The sequence below is a fragment of the Astyanax mexicanus genome, chromosome 24 (assembly GCF_023375975.1).
Source record: "Astyanax mexicanus isolate ESR-SI-001 chromosome 24, AstMex3_surface, whole genome shotgun sequence".
NCBI lineage: Eukaryota > Metazoa > Chordata > Actinopteri > Characiformes > Acestrorhamphidae > Astyanax > Astyanax mexicanus.
In genome coordinates, this window is record NC_064431.1 from 3,877,728 (window position 1) to 3,900,866 (window position 23,139).

Consider the following 23,139-nt stretch of genomic DNA (forward strand, 5'->3'; position numbering starts at 1 on the left):
ACATGTTTAGTGCTAAAATTTTATAATTGAGACTGTGCCCCTCATCTTCTTCCTCCTCTTCCTCCTCCTCTTCCTTCTCTTCATCCCTGGAGCTTTATCTCTATTGTCTCAGGGGTCTCTGAGAGTTTCCCACAAACTCTTCATTCACTGCTTTCAATTAATCAACAATACAAGTGTGTCTGATTCGCTGAACTCACTGCCTCATAGTTCCATGGTCTGCTGTCCTAACCAGGAAAAACTTTACTTTTAGCTATTTTATGTGACTCATAATGATAAATACAGTATACACGATTAGCAACAACCCAAAATAACAAAATTAAACATGTTTAAACTAAAGTCATCTGTAAACCATATTGTATACTGTGTATACAAAAGTTTTAGGCACCTGTGTAAATTACAATAAAAAAGCTTCTAATCTGAGCAGTAAGTGTTTATTAGCTCAGTAAAACCCCATTATTATATCAAATACAAATAACAATTATACAAAAAATATTTTACATTAAATGTTCATTAAAACATCGCAAAATCTTTTCTCTTTTCAGCGCTTATTGATGTTCAATCAGGTGTGCTGCAGATGGAATTGAACACATCCATATGGGCATTTTTACTGTATTTATTTAGTTTTTTTTGCATCTGTTTAAATAATATGTGATCTGTTTCAGGTTAGAACACCCTTATTTTTTAGATAAATGGGTTTGAATAATGTGCTTTGGTACCTAAGGTAACTTTTGCACAGTACTGTATTCATTCATACATTCTATGTCTTTAAGTTTTGCAAAAATATAACATTCTATTTATCCACTGTTAGAAATTGTATGTGCCACACTTTTTTTTTAAAGTAAAACAGGTATAAAAAAAGAGGTAAAATGTTTTATTTTATACATCTTATTGACTTTTTTCCTATATTTGGATTTCTTATCATTTGAATTTTCTATAATTCTGAATTTCTTCAGTATTGTACTTAAGTACTAAAATACTGTATCTGTATCTACTGGAGTATTATTTTTACTTCATTACTGTACTTAAGTACTAAAATACTGTACTTGTATCTACTGGAGTATTACTTTTACTTCACTCTGAGAACTTTCCACTGCTTTCTGTAACAACTACACTAATAACACAGTACTTCATTATTCAGTACTACATTTTACAATAAACTACTACTTTCAAGAATTAAGTACAAAAATGTTTTGATACTTTAGTACTTCAATTTAAGTTTCTGAGGTATTTCATGTGCTCGTGTCAAGATGTTGCTAAGTGAGTGCTATGGCATTTCTAAGATTTCTGATTTAGTTTTTTTGCTGGTTGCTGTGGTACATCAGGAGGTTCTTATGGTATTGCAAAGGACATTGCAAACTTTAAAAACGATGTCTATAAAGTGTATTATAGATTGTAAATTTCCTGTACTCTCTATATTTAGTCAAAATTTTGGTTGCATGAGATTTACAAGAAGAACAAGAATTCACAAACAAAATGAATGTATTTAATTTTATATTTGTTTATTCTTTTCCCAGATGGGAAGAAGTAAATGGGTGATAACATATCACAACAATTGCTTGAAGGATTTTTCAAGACACATGGCACTCAGAATCGAGCAGAGTTTCAATGACATTTACAGTCTTTACAAAAGACAAACAAATATATTTCCACAAGAAATATAAAATGCTTAATATAAGCCAAATATTTGTCTTAACAAAACAAATAAGATTTCTTGACAGATTCTGTCAACCTCAAAATGTGTTACACAATAAACACAAAATAAAACAATAAACACAAGTACAGCATGACCTTAAATAAGGTATAAATCTGCCATTGTGCATATATGCATGTATCATATTGATAAAATGTCATTTCAAAGTTTTCAAAGTTTCAAAGAAACAAAAATGTCTTAATCTTAATGTAGACTTGTTGACTTACATCTGACAACCTTCATAGAAGGAAGTAGAAGTACAATATATATATATATATATTTATATATATATTTATGTATTTAAACCTTATATAATAAGGTTAGCGTTAGCATTACTTATTCCTAAATGGAATATCTTGCAAAATATGCTAAATATTTTGTAAAATCAAACAATTGATTCTATAAATGAATTGATTCTAATATAGACATGATAAGCCTAAGAAATTTAGACAGTACATACAATGCTTCCGAAAATGGAAACCTTCATAAAGTTCAAACTTCAAACATTTAAGACAATTCTAACATAGATTTCTATTGTTTTGTAGATGTTTTGTGGTTCTGGGCACTGCAGGTTAATGCAGTACCACTACCAGGGCCTCCAGAGAGCGCTCTCGACCAGGTTCTCCTCTTTGCTGAAGATGATGGTCTGCTGGTCTGAGGAGCTCATCTGAAGCTGAACAGCCTCCAAGCTGTTCTTAGATACAGCAGGATGCTGCAGGTTCTGCAGGACGTGGTTCATCAGTTTTCTCTGAGACTGTGTCTTCACCTCATCTTTGGACAGGAAGTGCAGAAGCTCATGGACACATCTGGAGAAGCCTTGATTGACAGCTGCTGATCTGGAGGAGAATGCAGGCTGCTGCTGCTGCTGCTGCTGCTGCTGTCGTCTGAGGAAGCTGACTGTCATCTCCAGGATATCTGCTTTCTCCAGCTTGGAGTCGGGCTGCTGGTTGAGGAACTCTGGAGTCAGGAGAGTCATGAGCTGCTCAATGCTGCTGTTGATGCGATCTCTGCGCATCTTCTCCACCACTGGCTTTCTCAGCTGCAGATACAGTAGGAGAGCATGATTAGAGAACTGCACTCAAAACACCTTCTGTAATGAATAAAGTAGTAGATAAAGAAGGAGACTTTTTCTTCATTTAATCAGATCTCAGTTTACCTTGTTGTTGAGAGGGAGGAGCTCCTTTGAGATGGAAGGTGCTGAAGTGATTGCAGGAGTCATGGCTGTAGATCTCAGTGCTGTAGATCTCTCTGTGTAGAGTGAGTCTGATCTGCACTGGCTGACTCTCCTCTATTTATACTCCTGAATCTCCATATCAATGTGTGGGTCTTGGGCTTGCTGGAGGTTCTCACACTCTGCAGCCAATGGTAGAGCTCGGAGAGACAATGAGGAATGTGGAGCTGCCACATGCTCAGTGATCTTCTGCCTGGGGACAATGTCTGTGTCTCAGGGGAGCAGGTGGAGGGTGGTGGGGGTGATGGTGAGGGGTTTAGATCACTGTGTGGGTGATTCTGGGAAAGTGGTGACCCTTTAAAGAGAGCAGATCAATGGCAAGATCTACATATTAGGGTGGTGTGATATCAAATAATATTGTAGAAAATCGTTGTTTATTATGTCATAAAATCTGATATAAAATCCATCTAAAGATAGGATTACCAACAAAATGCCAAAACTAGTATGCATTATAAATTACTATTTTTATTTTTATTTACAAACAGTTTTGTATTTTTTATAGAACTTTAAGCTTCAGTTGCTTTAAGCTACAGTACACCTATTGCTGACACAGATGCGTAAATGCACACAGTTATCTCATCTAGATAGATAGATAGATAGATAGATAGATAGATAGATAGATAGATAGATAGATAGATAGATAGATAGATAGATAGATAGATAGATAGATAGATAGATACTTTATTGATCCCCGAGGGGAAATTCTAGTTTTTTTTTTTTTTTTTTTTTTTAGATAGATATATAAAAAATCCCTGTAGCAGATAAAATGTTTCCAATAGAATAGGACTTTCTGGTGCAGATAAATGTGAACCTTTTGGCACCTGCTGCCTGTTATCAGGTGTGGACAAACCAAAGGAGTATATAGCCCCGCCCCCCAGCATTGAGACCACTGTAGAACAGTGGAGGACTGTGTACTTTGGAATATAATCAAGAGGAAGATGGGTGATCACAAGCCATCAATACAAACTGAACTGCTTTAAAGTTATATAAAAGCAGTGTGTAAGACTGGTGGAGGAGAACATGATGCCAAGATGCATAAAAAATGTGATTAAAAAACAACCAGGGTTATTCCATCAAATATTGATTTCTGAACTCTTACAACTTTATGAATATGAACTTGTTTTCTTTGCAATATTTGAGATCTGAAAGTTTTGCATCTTTTTTGTTTTTTTCAGCCATTTTTAATTTTCTGCAAATAAATCCTCTAAATGACAATATTTAGTCTCTCTCTCTCTCTATTTAAGTTCTAATAAAAAAGTAAGAAATATAAGTAGAGCATATAGGTCTTAAACTATTAACATAGAATATACATAAAATATAGAAACAAAAATAGTTAATATTAATATTAAAGAAAAATTAAATACAAACTACTCTTTTTATAGCAATTTTATTTTTCATATTTTTTTTATAAAATGTATTATGTAAAAGTAATATTTATGTATGTTTTATAGCACATTTAAATTAGTCCACAGTAAAAAAAAAAAGTTAATGGACATTTTTTTTAAAGAAAGTACTGTCTTACCACTGTTTTATTGCATTAAAAAATCTAATGAAGTAAATTATTATGGTATTCTTGTATAAATTGGGCATTAAGTGTGCACAATATTTCTAAACGGCATGTTTTTACTGCTAGAAAAGCCTGCCTGTGAACGAGTGCGGTTAGTTGCTTACATCAACACACTGACATAATGACCAGCAAAGCTGTGACTCTGCTTTCCTGAGCGTTCCCACACTCAGCCCACTGAAAGGCTTTGAATGATCAATGGAAGTGTGCCTTCTTAAATGCTAATCACCCCGACACACAGCTGGTCAACACAGCCTCCGGGGTAGAGGCCCTCAGATAACCATCTCTGACCCTCCTAAATACTGCAGACTTTACACACTTTCCCAGACAGGAGAGCTGAACCTGCAGGTATTTATTAGTCAGTCAGAAACAGAAGTTTGTTCTAGTGCATCTCACAAAATTTTAATATCATTGAAAAGATTACTTTATTTCAGTGATTCAATTCAAGATGTAATAATATAAAACTCATATATTATATAGATGTATTGAATACAGAATTATCTATTTTAAGTGTTTATTTGTGTTATTGTTGATTATTATGGCTTAAAGCCAATAAACATCAGTATTTCAGAAAATGTAAATATTATATAAGAATAAATATAATATTTAATAAATATTCATTTGTAAATCAAGGGAGCAGAGTCTGGAGGAAGAGTGGTCTAGTGTGAAGTTTCCACCAATCAGTGATGGTTTGGAGAGACATGTCATCTGCTGGTGTTGATCCACTGTGTTTTATTATCAAGTCTAAAGTCAGTGCAGTTTTGTTTCCCCAAAAAATCTTACAGCTCTTCATGCTTCCCTCTGCTGAAATCTTTTTTTTTTTTGGAGATGCGGATGTCATTTTCCAGCAGGACTTGGCACACTGCCAAAAGTGTCAATTGTTCTTATATAATATTCACATTTTTAAATTTACCTTTCAGTGATATTCTATTTTTTGAGATGCCCTAGTAGAGTTTACTTAACTATGAAGGTGTTTTCTGTACTTGATACTGTATAAAAACTAGTTATTATAAAATAACTCATATAGATGATGGTACCTGTCTGTAGTAGTAACTGGGAAAGGCCTTTCTCAAGGCTGCACTTACAGCTATAGTACTGCTGTTGTTCTACTTTGTCTTTTCCTAACAAAACCAAACACCGCTTATTAATGTTTGCAAAAAGCGAGGTGTCAAGTAATGAAGTACAAATACTTTGTTACATTACATAAGTATAAATGTTGTTTTTCTATACTTTACTGGAGTAATTATTATTATTCAGACAACCTTTTACTCTTACTCCTCACATTTTCACACAATTATCTGAACTTTCTACTCCTTACATTTTAAAAATAGTCTTGTTACTCCTTGTTATTTCATTTTAGCTTAATAAAACCCCTATCCAGATAAATCTCTCCATCCAGATAGAGTGAATCTGATTGTGATTGGATGTAGAGAAGTATAAACATATACAGATATTCCAACTCCCTATTGGTTAATATACTGTGATCCATCACACCTGCACACGTTATTATACATATTTTACATCCTGCAGTTCATTTATATGTACTGTAGCTGTTCCTTCAGCAAGGCAATCAATTATAGACCAACACATCATGTGAATACATGTGAAATAAAATTTATTTCATAAAAAGAAATGCATGCGTCACACATTAAACTTTTTTTCATCTGATTCAAAACAAAAATCAACAAAATCGAGTCTATTCAAATGATACATTGTATCTTTAAAGGTTAATTTAACATGCTTTTACAGTGAGCTATCATGTCCTCCAGCAGACATCCTGCTCATCGACGTGGTTCATCATCATCATCATCATCATCATCATCATTTCTATACAATATCTCAATTAAAAGCTTCTCTCAATGAGAGGAAAAACAAATAATTTCTATTATTATAAAACATTATAAAACGAATGCATAAAGCGCATCCTCAGGTATACTGCAGCGTGTCCACAAGACTGTACAAGTACATGTACATACTGTATGTGGACCATATTTCCATCCAGTTCCAGCTCTCGGTTCTTGTCTAGAAATGTCTGTAGTAAAAAAAGTGCCAGCAAGGTGCCATTCAAAACAGTTCAGAGGAAGTTCAGAGGAAAATCTGAGGTAGTTCTTTTCAAAAGTCTTATTAAAAGCTCGTCCCAAACCTCATCCTCATCAACCTCATCTCTCTCCACCTCACTCCTGACAAAACAACGGCTCCACGTCTTCTGTCGGGGAGGGGCACATTCGGAGAACGTCCCGGGTACACCTCGAGTATCCGCCGGGGAACACCACCGCCTTCTTCATGGCGAAGAAGGAAACTGTCTTCTCCAGAAGATCTGAAGCAGGGATTCCATTTTGCAGGTGTTCTTCAAGGGTCAGCTTCAGTTTCTCCACTTTGCTGAAGCATTTCCTCTCCAAACTGTGGAGTTTACACCTGGATAATAAAAAAACATACATAATTTAGTGTTTTGTTCAAATTGACAGATGTACTGTACCAAATCATCAATTAAAAATCAATTCAATTTCCAAATTAACCCTAACTGTTTCCAAAAAAAAGCTATTTGAATCTTTTGTCACTTATATATATATATTTATCAAATATATTATTTTCTGGGTCAGTTAAAGTAGTTTGTCTGCATGCTACATATCCTTCAATGTGAAACTCGTGTATTATATAGATGATTATGGCTTACAGCCAATGAAAACCCCAAAATCAGTGTCTCAGAAAATTAGAATATTGTATAAGACCAATTGGTACTTTTGGCAGTGTGGGCAGTGTGCCAAATCCTGCTGGAAAATGAAATCCGCATCTCCATACAAGTTAGGTAAAAGCAGAGGTAAGCCATAACCATCAATTACTGAAATAAAGTAACTTTTCAATGATATTCATTTTTTTTAGGTGCACTAGTATATGTGACATGATATTTTTGTAATTTGTCCAGTGTAAAAATATGATATTTAGAAATAAAAATGTCTTATTGGAAATATTGTAGTACCTGGCGAACTGGATGTTGTCCTGAGGAGCGATGTCCAGGGTGTAGGCAGGCATGTTTGATGCTGAGGTGAAGTTTTCTCTTGATTTCAAAATGAAATAAAGCAGATTTGTGTTGCTCTTGAGCAAAAGTTAATGCTGCAGGCCTTTAGTGCTCTTGGTTGATGCTCAGAAGATGCTGAGAAGATGCTGAGAAGATGCTGAGAAGATGCTGAGAATATGCTGAGATGATGCTGAGATGATGCTGAGTCTGGTTCTTCTGGCTCCTCTCCTGCTGGGCTCAGTTCAGATCTGGCTGAAGTCTCCTAATCCGGCTCATACTTATACGGACCACCATCTGAATTCGACCAATCAGAAGCACTGATCCAGAGACAATAGTCTGTTCATAGTTCTCCAGTCAGTGGGGCTCTAATGGGACACTTCACTGGACAGGTGGGACGTTCTGGTCTGTGCCATCTGGCAGCAGGGTCAGCCTTATACTGTGGTGGGAAAATGACTGGGGGCATGAGCATCAGAGATTCGCCAAGTTCCCACACTATGATTAGCAGCACTAGTTTACATACATATATTAATAATCCAAAAAACATAAAACTTTAAAATTGTGTTAAAATCATGCAAAAAGGCAATTTTACAATTATTTTTATTTAAAGTAATTACTTTAAGTTTGAAAACATTATGATTAATAATTATAAAGTTATAAAGTGTATACAATTACTGAGATAAAAAGAAACAAAAATAAAACTTTTAGAAATAAATGTTCTGTGTAAAGAAGTTAACATCCTTTACAGAGACACACTTCTGCGCCTTCTAAAGCCTATAAATACTTCCTATTTATTTGCTTAATTATAGCAACAAAGATACTGTATTTATAGTAGAAAGAAAGGCAGATTAAATATGTTATGTTTTCAATTTGTGTTTATTTTAGTAAATTGTGCAAAAAAATGCTTTATTTAAATAATGTTTTTCCAGTGGAGGATTTGATCACATTTATTAGTTTACACTGTAAATATTTATAATATGTTTGCTTATTTATAATGGGTCTGTACATAAACATTTTGATTTAGCTATTTTTATTTAACTATATCAGTTATTTTATAACACTGTTTATGGATGTTTTTTTATTATTATTAAATCTTTTTATATCAATTGATTTTATGTTGTTTTAAATACAGATGTGAACATATTCATCACAATATATAATTAAATATTGATGCAGGTAAGAAGAAACTAATAAGAATATTATCATTTGATTACTTTTCGGTAATATAAAATGTTAAACATTGTTAATATTTTATAAACAATAAATGATTCAAAATCTTTCAATGTAGATGGGTAGTTAACCCTTTCAGACCTGAAATACTGTATCTCCAGTGATGAAAAAATATAAGAATGCTCTTTTCTGTCTGTAATGCACAGTAAAAAAGACTATAATATTCTACTATAAAATCTATATAGCAAATAAATCCAATTGTGTAATATTTTATATTTCATATTGACCTTTTTATTCCATAAACCATCACTAAACAGTAAAAAAAAAAAAGATTAATAACATGATCTTTTGTAAAAATTAGCTTTAACTTAGCTTCAGTGGCCTGAGTACCATATTTTTTCCAGTGCAGTAAATGAAACCAAGCAGTTATTTCATTGGTTTATAACTTCACTGGCCGGCTTATGATCTATACTAATGTAGATAACAGCTCTCATATAGTGTTATCTTCAACAAAACATAAAAACATACAATTTTTAATTGTAATGGATGCAGGGTCTGAAAGGGTTAAATGTGGGTAAAAAAAAATAAGTCTAAAATCAGTACTAAATACTGTCATGCAGGAGATATGACAATATTACTGCAAAAAAAAACTATTAGTATTAATTCTTCATTTAGCACGAACTTATTCATCTCCATACTGTATAATATATATTTTAATATGTATATATATATATTTCAATTTATGTTTTAAATAAAGAGCAGAGAGCAAAGTGAGCTTCTATAAGAGTAGATGAGCTGTGATTACAGCTGATTTGAGTTCCAGTACTGGAGTCCTGTGGTCCTGCTGTCCTGCAGTCAGTCGGTTGGACGGTTCTGTGAGAGCGGACACACTTCTATTGTGCGGCTGATTTAATGTGATGAATACAGAAGTGTGGGAAGCCGTGTGTCTCTGTGGCTCCCAGCTCTCTGCAGAGGGGTGGGTGACCGGGGGCACGCTCAGCTTACCGCTGGTGGACAGCTGTGTGTGTGTGTGTGTGTGTGTGTGTGTGTTTGTGTGTGTGTGTGTGTGTGTGTGTGTGGGTGGGTGGGTGTGTGGTGTGGGTGTGTGTGTGTGTGTGGGTGGGTGTGTGGTGGAGTGTGAGAAACATAAGCCTGAGAACAGAGCAGGTAGAATACACAGGGTTTTTGGCCTACTCATATTGTTTACAGAGCTTTAGCTATTTTGTAATTTTTTATTTGCACAAATACAATGTAACATCAAGTAAACAAATAAACAAACAAACAAACACAAAACTTTGCAAGTAAAAAAAGCCTAAAATAAGTTTGTACAAAGTACTTTCCGTCCAAAGAAGTTATAAGAGAAACACAAAGAGAAAAAAAGACCAAGAAAAAACAAAAAATAATAATGATAGCAATACAAATAATATGCAGTTACTTAATATACATAATCACAAGAATATACACAAATACATATTTAGTATTTGGACTGGTTACAGTGAGAGTAGGTAAGTTTTAAGCTGCTTTTTTAAACTATTGATTCTAGTGCAGATTCTAGAGTAATACTACATTATTATACAAGCTATAATACTACATACTACATATAATACTACAGTACAAATCGGTCTAAAAATGTTAAAATTCAACACACTACCAGTCAAAAGTTTTAGAACACCCCCATTTAAGCTCTTCAGGTCTAGCTGGATTTTAACCGGAAGTGGTTAAAAATCTAGTGTACATTTTTCTAGTAAACTGCCAGAATACTGTAAAAAAAAAAAAAAAAAAATATATATATATATATATATATATATATATATATATATATATATATATATATATATATATTGATTGAAAAAAGAGGGGCTAATTTTTAACAAGCAATTTATTGGTTCACAGCTTAGAGCTGGTAAGTAGCAATGGAAATAAATTGAGCTTTGGAAATTGATTCTTAAAAAAATTCAATTTGTCTGTAGTAAAGCAGTGTTGAAACTCTGATGCTGATACAGGAAGATGTCTGGCTGAGAAGACGTCAGTTCAAAAGAACATTTTTCTCTGTTAATATTATCTTTAGGTGTTTAGTGTGCTTAGTGTGGTCATTCATCATTGAAATTACAATTAATTTCATTTTTGTTCAGTAAATAATTAACTGTTAAAATTGGCCTCAGTTTGGGCATATATTAAGACACATCAAAGCTTTAATTAACACTTGAGCAGATGATACATTTTGCCAAATGTGGTGCTTTAATGTTTCAAGCCAGTTTAACTTCATAGTGTCAAAAAAGGATAGTAAAATCTGGAGATTGCTCTCGAAATCTACATGCTCATGTCAATGCGGCACGTGTGTGTGCAGAGATCATGATCATGTGATCGACTATTAACCTGAAAATTAGGCGGCGGATGTTCTCTCTTTACAGGGTCACCACTTTCCCAGAATCACACAGTCCCGCTCAATCAGCCCCACCCCTCCACCTGCTCCCCCGAGACACAGACAATGTCCCCAGGCAGAAGATCACTGAGCATGTGGCAGCACCATGCCCCTATTGTCTCTCCGAGCTCTACCATTGGCTGCAGAGTGTGAGAACCTCCAGCAAGCCCAAGACCCACACATTGATATGGAGATTCAGGAGTATAAATAGAGGAGATTCAGCCAGTGCAGATCAGACTCACTCTACACAGAGAGATCTACAGCACTGAGATCTACAGCCATGACTCCTGCAATCACTTCAGCACCTTCCATCTCAAAGGAGCTCCTCCCTCTCAACAACAAGGTAAACTGAGATCTGATTAAATGAAGAAAAAGTCTCCTTCTTTATCTACTACTTTATTCATTACAGAAGGTGTTTTGAGTGCAGTTCTCTAATCATGCTCTCCTTCTGTATCTGCAGCTGAGAAAGCCAGTGGTGGAGAAGATGCGCAGAGATCGCATCAACAGCAGCATTGAGCAGCTCAAGACTCTCCTGACTCCAGAGTTCCTCAACCAGCAGCCCGACTCCAAGCTGGAGAAAGCAGATATCCTGGAGATGACAGTCAGCTTCCTCAGACGACAGCAGCAGCAGCAGCAGCAGCAGCAGCAGCAGCAGCCTGCATTCTCCTCCAGATCAGCAGCTGTCAATCAAGGCTTCTCCAGATGTGTCCATGAGCTTCTGCACTTCCTGTCCAAAGATGAGGTGAAGACACAGTCTCAGAGAAAACTGATGAACCACGTCCTGCAGAACCTGCAGCCGTCAGCAGATCAGAAATGGAGGGAAAGTGTTCTCCCTCAAGAGCAGCAGAACATCATCAGCAAAGAGAAGAGCTCAGAAAAGAGCGCCCTCTGGAGGCCCTGGTAGAAAGATGTTCTCAAAAAAGTCTAAAAAAACAGGAGGACATGTTCTTTATGGACTTTAAATATATAAGTTTTGCTTGAGCAAAATATGTACATGTACTTTGTTAAAATAACATAACATAGCATTTTATTATTATCGCTTTATTGCAATAAGTGTATTGCTTTCTGTTTCAAGGAAGTTTTAAAAGTCTTAATATTTTAAGAATACCTTATAATTCTGTTTTAAGAAATGATGTCATTCTTTTTTTTTACTTTTGGGAATCCCTTGTATTCATCAAAAATGTATTTTATAGTACTTTATACAGAAGTGACTCTGTGAGTCGAGATTCTTTTACTTTTATTAACTTTCACTATGAAAGTGTTTGAATTATCCATTGTCCACTACGTGGTTCTTCTCATGCCCATTTACAGTGAATGGTATGTTGAGATAAGTTATATTATCTTTGGTTTTGTATTACACACTAAAGGAATCATTTGATTTGTCAAATGTTATGAGCAACGTTGTATCAATGTCTTGTAATGTACGCACTGCATTGTTTGTACTAATTATCTCAATTGAGATAAATGAACTCAAATGAGTTTTCAAATATGTCTCCATATGTAGTCTATCATAGATGACACTGCATCAGTGTCTTGGTATGCACTGCATTGTTTGTCCTTATGTTTGTCAAAACATTGCTAAATGTCTCATATTTGAGACGCAATAAATCTACTATCTAAATCTACTTTTCTGTATTTTGTCTGTTTTTAAAGTGTAGAGAATAGTAACAGATTAAGGTTAAGACAATCCTCTATATAAGAGCTGGGAAACAGTGGTCGAGATACACGACAGAATATTGGTTTATTGGTTTTCCTGAAGTGAGTTGAATCCATTGGGATCAATCAATCAAAACTGAGCAGAAATCTGGACCTCCAGAACCAGAATTCCTCAAATCTGCTCTACAGCCAATATAAAGACATATACAATGGCACAAAACTCATCAATGCCAGTAAACATCCGCAGGTCATAATTACTCCATTAACAAATCTTCCTAAGAAAAATTTTGCCTTTTGTAAGAAAGTGGCAAATCTGAAAACGAAACTTTATTTAGAAATAACTTAGGATTTATGCCTAACTTAGGATTTATGTATCCATCCACCATGTAAAAAAATATAGGTCACAACCTTCACACAAAACTTACAAAAATCCTAAAAAATGTTCAGAGTTTCTATCAGTACAGTTCTTACTTTTTTAATGAAGCACATTTGTTTTAAGTGTTTTTTTCTTCTTTTAAATCAAATATGTATTACTATTATTTTATAGATCTCATCATATCAACACCTGGTTTAAGAAATTGATATTAAATGATAGGAAATAAACTGATAGGTGGTTTGAACAAATCTAGCATTAACTTTCTTATTGCTGAGAAAAACTTAAATTAAATGTGTCTTAAATAGTGTGCTTAGGTGTTTAAACACCTGCACTGTATTGTATACACTGTTAGTTTAATATTAAAGGCATTATGGAATTATTATGAAAAGTAAAAAAAAAAAACTAACCAGAATATTTTCTGAAATGATAAATTAAATTAAAAAATAACATTCTCTTTTATTTCCCCGTGGCCTTTACACACAATTTGTGGATCTGATGGACATGTGTACCCCCTGGTGGGCCAGTTTTGATCTCCGGTGGAGGAGGAAATGCGGGAAGGCCTCGGTGCCTCTGAGCCTGAAGGAGCGCGTGCAGAGTCACGTGGCGCATGGCTTATTGTAGGAGAAGCCGCGCGCTTTTTTAATGTGGTATAAGCAGAAAATACTAAGAGAATAATGCAAAGAAACAACCTTTGCTGGTTGGCTAGCTAGTTAACTAGCTCTTAAATAACGTAGCTTATGTTTTCCTGGATAACCAGCTGGTCTTGAGCTGGATTTAATGGACAATGTAAAAAATAATAAAAAGAAATAAACAAATATACACTGTAAATAAGAAAAAGTGATGTGTCCAGACTTATTACTGGTACAGTACATATAAAGAATTACCCCCACTGAGATATAACATATAGCCTAACATCCCTAAAATACATTATTCGTATTTGTTTTTTTTAATGAAGAAAATATAATTCGCACAGATTTTCCCCACAATTAAATAATATATTTAACAAAAAAATATATATTTTTATTATTTAAAAAAATACGTTTTTTATACATATGTAGTGTAGCTTCTTGTGCAGATTTAGAGAAAAATATAAAAATAATTAAATATGTCACGTGCTTGTTTAGTTTGAGTTTGGGCGGAAAAGGCTGAATGCCTCAGAAGGCTTGCTAAAGAGAGAGCCTTGAATATTAAAGTTTTAATTTTCTGCTTTTTCGAACCTTTTTTTCACAAAAAAAATCCTTATTTGCTCGTTGGTGTTTTTTTTTTCGAGGGTTCTGACTTTTTACAATGAAAACATGAGGAGTTTGGGCGGGAAACGCTTTACGCCTCAGAAAACTGGCCGTAGGTAAGTCTTGAGTTTCTTCCTTTTTCGCCCCTAAAATGCAAGTTTTTTTTCCACAAAATCAGTGAAATGTTGCAAAAAATAGTCCTTATTTGCTAGATGCTTGTTAAATTGAGGGTTCTGTTTATGATGAGAACCTAAGGAGTTAGTTTGAGTTTGTGCGGAAAACGCTTTACGCCTCAGAAAACTGGTTAAAAAGATATACCATTAAGTTTATTGGTTATTTAACCTGCTTATAATAACAATTAAAATGCACGTTTTTTTGTAAAGAATAGTGCTTAATTTCTGGGTGTCATCCTTTATTGGACGGTTCTGTCTTTTTATGTTGAAAACCTGAGGAGTTAATTTGAGTTTGGGCGGGAAAACTCTTTAAGCCTCAGAAAACTGGCTAAAAGGATAGGTAAGCCTTGAGTTTCTTGCTTTTTTTACCTTAAAATGTACGTTTTGTTCTACAAAAATGTGTGAAATATTGTAAGTAGCAAGAAAAATGCTTGGTTGTGCCTTTTTTATACGGTTCTGTCTTTTTGTGATAAAACCTGAGGAGTTGGACGGGAAAATGTTTTAAGCTTCAGAAAACTGTCTAAAAAAATATATATACCCAGATAGCCACCGAGTGCTGGCCCAGAATTGGGCCTTAGCTGGTTTCTGACTGTCCTCAAAGCTGGCCCAGAACCGGCCACCGGACTCGGCCCAGTGTATTTTTGAACGTAGGACCAAGTCTGGGCCTTATTCGGTTTCTGACTCCTCGAAGCTGGCTGAGAGTCGGTCACCGGACTCGGCCCAGTGTCTTTTTGAATGTAGGACCAGGTCTGGGCCTGCACTGGTTTCTGACTGTTCTTGAAGCTGGCTGAGATCCTGCCACCGAACTTGGTCCAGTGCCCAACACAAGTTAAGCAAAACTTTTGTAACTGAAGGTACTTTGTCTTTTACTGTTGGTGAATTTGTTTTCTAAGAACTAGGAGGTTCAGGAACCTACAATGTTATTCCTACTACTACAAGCTACAAGCTATTTGTACATAAAATTTATGTAAATAACCACTTTGTACATCAGTACATCAATATGATTATTATATATTATTATAGGAAACACTAATAAGGAATTCACCATTGGTTTAAATAGAGTATTCTGTTTACTCAATTAGTGTTAATGAGAGAAAAACTTTGTCTGGAAGCTCAAAGAAAGACATAAAACAACGATTTATATTAAATTTATGTTTAATTCATAAAGTTTACATATTTAAAAAATAAAGGGAAAAAAAGAAAACAGAAACAGATTACAATTTGCAAATTCTTTTTAACTCATTCAATTGAATACACTACAAAGACAAGAAATTTAATGTTGCAAATATTCACTCATTTTGAATTTGATGCCTGTAACATGTTCCAAAAGTTAAGACAGGGGTAACAACATTATGCATGCATTATGAAGACCAAATACGAGAACGGAGACCCCGGACTGTTTCTTTAACTAGCTGAGCTCTGCGGTACAGTTAAAAAGCTCCCCACGACAGTGCTCTTACTGCCTCTCCCTATTAGGCTACAGAGGGGCATGTAGTGTTGTGTTACAGTGTTTGTTGTTGCGCCGCTAAAGTATGGAGGATGAAGAAAAAGAAATCCAACTGATTTGAAAGAATGAGGAAAAAATTGAATTGTGACCCCAAGAATCAATTTTGAATCGAATTTTGGGATTCCCAAAGATTCACAGCCCTACTTTGTACTATGAAAAACATTGGTTTAATAGGTTCGCCCAAACAAAGGTTTTGCACCTGTGGACTTCTTGTTACTTTTTACCGTATTTATTTTTATTTGTATCTGTTTTAATACGTGGTACCTTTGCCAAGTAAAACTCATTATTAACTCAACTTAATATTGAGATAATTGGTTTTAAGAAATTTGCATCGGCCTAAAACATTTTCACAGTACTGTACAAATACACACATACTGTACAGGTTTTTGTGTGTGTGTGTTTGAGCTGTACTATGGAGGACCAAAAATGACATAAGTATAAATAAATAAATGCAAATATAAATGTAGAAATAATAAATATATACATGAATAAATGAATAAATAAATAAATGTTGAAATAAATATATAAATAAATGTACATATAAATGAATGAATGAATGAATGAATAAATATTTGCATAGGTAAATAAATAAATTAATACATTTCTTATTTATTTATATATTTATTTATATATTTACTTATATGTGCATTTATTTATTTATTCATTCATTTATTTATTTCAACATTTATTCATTTATTTATTTTAACACTTATTTATTCATTTCAACATTTCTACATTTATTTATTTATTTATTTCCACATTTCTTCATTTATTTATTTATCTCCACCGTCCTGTACTTCCGGTATCAGTGAGACGGAACAAAAGGGACGGCACAGCAACATCGCGGCTATAACCCCTACTGCAGTAACAACTGCTGAAAATGAATGAGGGTCAACAGCTTAAAAATGTCGCCGCTGCAGGCCAAGGCAGGAGCAGTAGAGCCAAAACTTTTGCAGCTCAAAAACCAATCCTGCTTTAGAGCGAGGATAGGACCGCCTACCTAACTATCATACAAATGCAGAAATACAGAAATAAATAAATTAATAAATGTGGCAATAAATCAATAAATAAATGTAGAAATGTTGAAATAAATGAATGACTAAATAAATGAAAAAATAAATAAATGCACATATAAATGAATAAATAAAAATAAATATAAAAAATTTGAAATGTATTTATTAATTTATTTATTTACCTATACAATTATTCATGCGTGTATTTATTTTTTATATATTTATTTATTTATTCATTTCTATGTGTATTTATATATGTATTTATTTATTTCAACATTTATTTATTTATTCATTTATTTATTTCAACATTTATTTATTTCTACATTTATATGTGCATTTATTTATTTATTTATTTATACGTATGTCATTTTTGGTCCTCCATACTGTAATACTTAAATATATAAATACATCTACATTAATTATAAGGAAAATGTGTTGATTATAAAGATTAAAATAATATAAAGACAATTAAAATAAAGATAATTTAATAATTCATTGATGTCTCCTCCTCAGTAAATTTATATCTTACTCCCTGAGAGCATTACACACCCACCAGTATAGTTTTTCTTATTTATATTTTCTGAGTAGGCTCTAAAAGCAAGTTATACCTTCTCTACACATATTTAATTGTACGCTTGTTTCTATAGATACAACTATCAACTAATAGAATCAAAGTACAGTAATAGTTTAATGTTAAATATGTTAATTGCAGTCATATTTACAAATATAATGCTGTTATGTTTTTTCTTTTGTATGACATGACCATTTTAAATTCAGCATCACATTCTTGAAATAAGTACTTGGAAAATTGGGCACCAGCAGAAGCGAAAGTAGGGGCAGCAACATTAAAACATATTAATTTACTGACAATAATAAAATGTATCTATGATTTTCCTATTTCCTTTTTTTGCCAATATAAAACATGAATAATTTAATTGCTCTGAAAAGCTCCACTATTTTACTTAATGTTGTTAAATTCTCCTGTTGTGTCTAACAGGATAACTGTGTGTGTGTAATTTAATTTTAAACTTTTTCAAGTAAAACATTTTTGTCTCTAGTATACACTAATATACTGCATACACAAACAACTTCTAGTGTGATTTTACAAATTAGAGAAATGTTGACTAAAGCTTATTTGGTAGTAGTGAGTGTGTTTATATAAAAATGTGCTAGCTAAGTTAATAACATACACTTTTAACGAAGTAGCAGAGTGTGCAGGAACGTATTACTGAACTCTGGAATAAACAATACAAATAAAGATTTTTTTATATTAACTCACAGACACAGCACCATTTTATTTAACTAAAAAGCTAGCTAAAACAAACATTACACAGTGACTTGTAGAGACACACAACCACTAAGTTAACCTAGCTGACTAGCTAGCTAATGTAAAACATCTAAACAAAAGTTCTGTGGAAGCATTTAGGTTAGCTAGTAAAGACCAATTCGCTAGCTAACTACCAAATTGGTTAACTAGCAAGCCTAAATGCTTTTACAGTATGTATGTTTGTATGTATGTTTGTAAAAGCATTTAAGCTAACGCTAGCAAACTGGCTGGTTTCTATCCTAGCTAGCTAACTGTTTATAGCTTAGCTAACGTAAATACCGAAACAGTACTTCTGAAATGTGTTTAATGCTATATTCTGAGATAATTTAGCTTCAGATAATATCACCTTGATATGCTGCTAAGTTAGCTAGCTTAGCTAACTGAAGAGGCAACACAGATAGGGTTATAAATCATATTTGACGGCCAAAATATTTATTAAGTCAAAATAAATTATATTTCAAAAAAGGTACGTAATACTTAGTTAGGTTTGCTACCTACCTACAAACTTCAAAGGTTTCAGGATAGCTGACAGTTGAGGAACGTTGTAATGTTTGAGGAATCCGCGCGCCAAGTGCTACGAGAAACCGCACGGGTTGAACTGGGCTGATGCGCAGGGGCACCAAGGTAAATATCATCTAGATACACGTTTGGGGTGTGCGCGACGGTTGCTTTTGGGGTCTAGGGATGCTGATCGTGTGTGTGCGTGTGTGTGCGTGTAGCAGTACTATAACAGGCTCTGTGTGTGTGTGTGTGTGTGTGTGTGTACTATAACAGACTCTGTGTGTGTGTGTGTACTATAACAGGTTCTGTGTGTGTGTGTACTATAACAGGCTGTGTGTGTGCGTGTGTGTGTGTGTGTGTGTTTGTGTGTGTGTACTATAACAGGCTGTGTGTGTGGGTGTGTGTGTACTATAACAGGCTGTGTGTGTGTGTGTGTGTGCGTGTGTGTGTATGCGTGTGTGTGTGTGTGTACTATAACAGGCTCTGTGTGTGTGTGTGTGTGTGTGTGTACTATAACAGGCTGTGTGTGTGTGTGTGTGTGCGTGTGTGTGTGTGCGTGTGTGTGTGTGTGTGTACTATAACAGGCTCTGTGTGTGTGTGTGTGTGTGTGTGTGTGTACTATAACAGGCTGTGTGTGTGTTTGTGTGTGTGTGTTTGTGTGTGTGTACTATAACAGGCTGTGTGTGTGTGTGTTTGTGTGTGTGTACTATAACAGGCTCTGTGTGTGTGTGTGTGTACTATAACAGGCTCTGTGTGTGTGTGTGTGTGTGTGTGTGTACTATAACAGGCTCTGTGTGTGTGTGTGTGTGTGTGTGTGTGTGTGTGTGTATTTGTGTGTGTGTACTATAACAGGCTGTGTGTGTGTGTGTACTATAACAGGCTGTGTGTGTGTGTGTGTGTACTATAACAGGCTGTGTGTGTGTGTGTGTGTGTGTGTGTGTGTGTGTTTGTGTGCGTGCATGCGTGCGTGTGTGTGTGTGTGAGGAGCAGCATAACAGCGGGAGTAAGTATTCTTACTGACAGGAGTAGAAAAGTGCTAACAGTAGGGAACAGTCAGTTTTCCACTTTGTTAGTGCAGTGCTGGTACAGGGTCGTCTGCCGTATTTGAGCCAGTACACACCTGTGTTCAGAGAATCAACAGGTCAGGTGCGACAGTCGTTCACCAGCACCAAAACGACTGCTCAGTGACACTGATGTAGAACACTCAGAAAGTGACACTGCAGCTGTGGGCCAGAAGTATTTTTCTGCTTTTGACTCTAAACCAGCAGTGCCGACTTAGAAACGACTCCGGGCCAAAGTCGCTGGCTATCTGGGATATATATATATATATATATTTTTTTTTTCTTCCTGTCACTACGCACAAGCCAAAACATAGGTGAGTTCATGCAGGTGAGCTGAGCAAACCGCCGCTAGTCTATTTATACCCAACAGGTAGATAACAGACCTGAAACTCTTCCACAAAACAAACAGATTTCTAGGCTTTTCCCACGCTGACGGGTCGGGCTAAGTAAAGGAGGAACAATAACAGCAGTCTGAGCTTCAGTTTGTCTCCAAACACGGGGGCTACTTCCTCTCCCACTGTGGGAAAACAGAGACACGGGCCGCTAAAGTGTGTCCAACACCTGCTATCAGACTCCCCGCAGTGCCGACAGGACTGTCAGGTTTGTGGGAGGCAATAAAATCTGGTAGCCACGCTTCAGAGACACGCTTTGATCCCACAGAAACCCGTAATGGTGCGGCTGAAACTGTGAAAACTGACCTGACTTTCCCAGCTCAGAGTGTGTCCCCATTTATATCAGCAGTGGTTTATTAACAGGCAGCTAAAACAAGACATATTAAGTCCGTTGTTACCTGTTAGCATCGTTTTTACGCAGTAACAGATGCCACGTGGGTTTGTTTTGTAAAAAAGGAAACGTCTTCCAAGTTCTCCCAAGATAGAATTTCTTCAATATTCTTTGATAAATCTGTTCTAAAAATAATATACTGTCTTAAAATAAAACTAGAAAAACTACTATTAGTTAGAGCAAACTTTCTACTTTTATTTATTCACACATAAAATAGCACCGATAATGTAACTGTTTTGATCAGACCACTAATGAAACTAAAAACATACAATGAACATGTTTCAAAGCTATGAAACAGTGACACATTTTAAATCTACAATTAAAAGAAAAGAAAGACATTTACCACTTTAAAACAACAACCTATACCATAAGTAACATGAGACTTAAAACATAAAACTCTCACATGAACTTTTTAGACTAGTAAATAACTTTTTTTGATGGATAAGCTGAACAGAAAGTTACAACACATCTTGTTTTAGTTGATTTTTTATTCTGGATGTTGGCATTAAAATCTTAAATAAAATCAATTTGTTCCAATGTGTTAATGGTATAACTTTTAATAAAAAAAATGGAGTTTAAGTAAAACAGTTAGGTATTTTGTGCAGTGAAACTAAGTTTGCAAAGTTAAAGTATCTGTAAAGAAATAATTCTACTGTGTAATTTAACTTTTAAAATATGATGAAACTGGTAAATTACTTCCAGTTTCAATATTTTTATATTTCTCACAGATAAAGTGAACAAAAATCAGTTAAGCTGGTTCCAGTGGACAAAACAATTTTTTTTTGTCCATGTCTGTTTAAAAAATGCATAACTGTTAACAAGCCCATCAAGGCAAGATGGCAGTAAGACTTGAGTGATGAACTGATAAAAAGATAAACTGATTGGCTTGGTGCCACCAAAATAACAGTATTGGATTTCTAGCAGAAAGGTGAATGGTTTGATTAGATTTCTGGAGGACGCTTTACCACCAACCCCCCCCTCTCTGTCCTCGGAGTGTGGGAAACCTAATCCTGCCTGGGACTCATGCCTTTTGTAATGCTAATGAGCTCCTATAAATACTGGAGGGGGATCCTCACTCCAGACCACAACTCTCTGACTCTCCTGAGTGAAGCACTCACCTTCTCTCTGCTCTGCTCTTCAAGAATGGCTCCTACCTACCTGCCTTCTGCTGACTGCTTGAAGCTTTCCAACAAGGAAAAACATAAAGTAAGTAGTAAATCTGCTTTATAATCAAATGCTGCTTTGCTCCATTGAATTTTGCACATTTTTGAGTTTTTCATGTTTTAAAAAGTTAAACAGATCACTTACGGACGTTCTCTTCTTCTCCTCAACAGCTAAGAAAACCTGCTGTGGAAAAAATGCGCAGAGATCGCATCAACAACTGCATCGAACAGCTCAAAGTCATGCTGGAGAAGGAGTTCCACCAGCAAGACCCCAACACCAAGCTGGAGAAAGCTGATATTCTGGAGATGACCGTTGTCTTCATGAAGCAACAGCTGCAGTCCCAGATCTCAGCGCCCGTTAAGGCCCACCATGACAGCTACTCTCAGTGTTGGAGGGAGACTGTGAACTTCCTCTCAGCCAAGTCTAAGTTGGACGTGACCGTTCAACATCTCAGCAACCACCAAGAAGTCCAGCTGGCCAAAGATCTCAGCCACGTGTCTCCAACTGCCTTCCAGACCAGCCAGGGTCCAGTTTTGATCAAGCAAGAGCCCACCAGCAGCAGCAGAGCTGTCTGGAGGCCTTGGTAGAAACTCTGAACCCAGAGAGACTTTCTTTCTCATGTTGACCAGATGGTGGTTTTACCATCACTCAGTAGGAAACATATTTTCCATGGCAGTGTTTTTCATTTCAATGAAATGTATGACTTACATTTACAAAATATGTGTAATATGTGTACCCTGTGGGTATGCAATGTTTATCAATGAATATCTGGATTTATTTCTTCATATTGAAGAACCAAAGGTCATCTGATCTTTTGTTTAACTCAAGTAGAGTTGATGATTCTGATAAAGCACCTTAGTTTCACCTTAGTTTAAAAACTTTTATTTAAAGTTTGTTTGTTGCCTTTTATAAAGGATATCAAGCTATATATATATTTTTTTTTCATTCCTGTGAATATAAATAAATATATTGAATATCAAATAATCAATCTCTGGCTTTGGTCAACTCATTCTCATATCTTTACATTCTCAAGTGGTTTCTCACTGTATAGAGGTTTCTTAAACAAAAACAAACGCTGTTGGTTTGGTCACATGTTCACATTAACTGTTAATGAAAAAAATATTGACACATAAACTTATAATCTCAATTGACCAAGAACATGAGTGAACAAAAAAAGAGATCTAGGCTAAAACTTAGATTATCAGCACATTTAATGCAGGATTAATACATTCATTATGTCTATAAGACTAACTTAATTC

The 23,139-nt window shown here is 35.0% G+C and overlaps 2 protein-coding genes, 1 long non-coding RNA gene and 1 pseudogene across 3 annotated transcripts; 2 read left to right on the forward strand and 2 right to left on the reverse strand.

Moving 5' to 3' along the window:
- Positions 1 to 1,480: 1,480 nt before the first annotated feature.
- On the reverse strand, positions 1,481 to 3,113 carry LOC111195354 (transcription factor HES-5-like; annotated as a pseudogene).
- Positions 3,114 to 6,079: 2,966 nt separating this feature from the next.
- LOC107197677 (uncharacterized) lies at positions 6,080 to 7,770 on the reverse strand. The gene is made up of 2 exons (XR_001518702.3): positions 7,463 to 7,770; positions 6,080 to 6,900 (listed from the first exon to the last, which is right to left on the reverse strand). It is a non-coding gene; the product is annotated as an uncharacterized LOC107197677 (long non-coding RNA).
- Positions 7,771 to 11,047: 3,277 nt separating this feature from the next.
- Positions 11,048 to 12,715, forward strand: LOC103027507 (transcription factor HES-5). Its single transcript, XM_007251528.4, is given in 3 exon segments — positions 11,048 to 11,356; positions 11,359 to 11,433; positions 11,551 to 12,715. Coding segments are annotated over 3 exon segments (813 nt in total). The 5' UTR covers positions 11,048 to 11,062; the 3' UTR covers positions 11,995 to 12,715.
- Positions 12,716 to 21,788: 9,073 nt separating this feature from the next.
- On the forward strand, positions 21,789 to 22,864 carry LOC103033843 (transcription factor HES-5). Its single transcript, XM_015606371.3, has 2 exons — positions 21,789 to 21,922; positions 22,051 to 22,864. The coding sequence occupies exons 1-2, from the start codon at positions 21,860 to 21,862 to the stop codon at positions 22,465 to 22,467; spliced, it is 480 nt and encodes a 159-aa protein (XP_015461857.3). The 5' UTR covers positions 21,789 to 21,859; the 3' UTR covers positions 22,468 to 22,864.
- Positions 22,865 to 23,139: the final 275 nt, after the last annotated feature.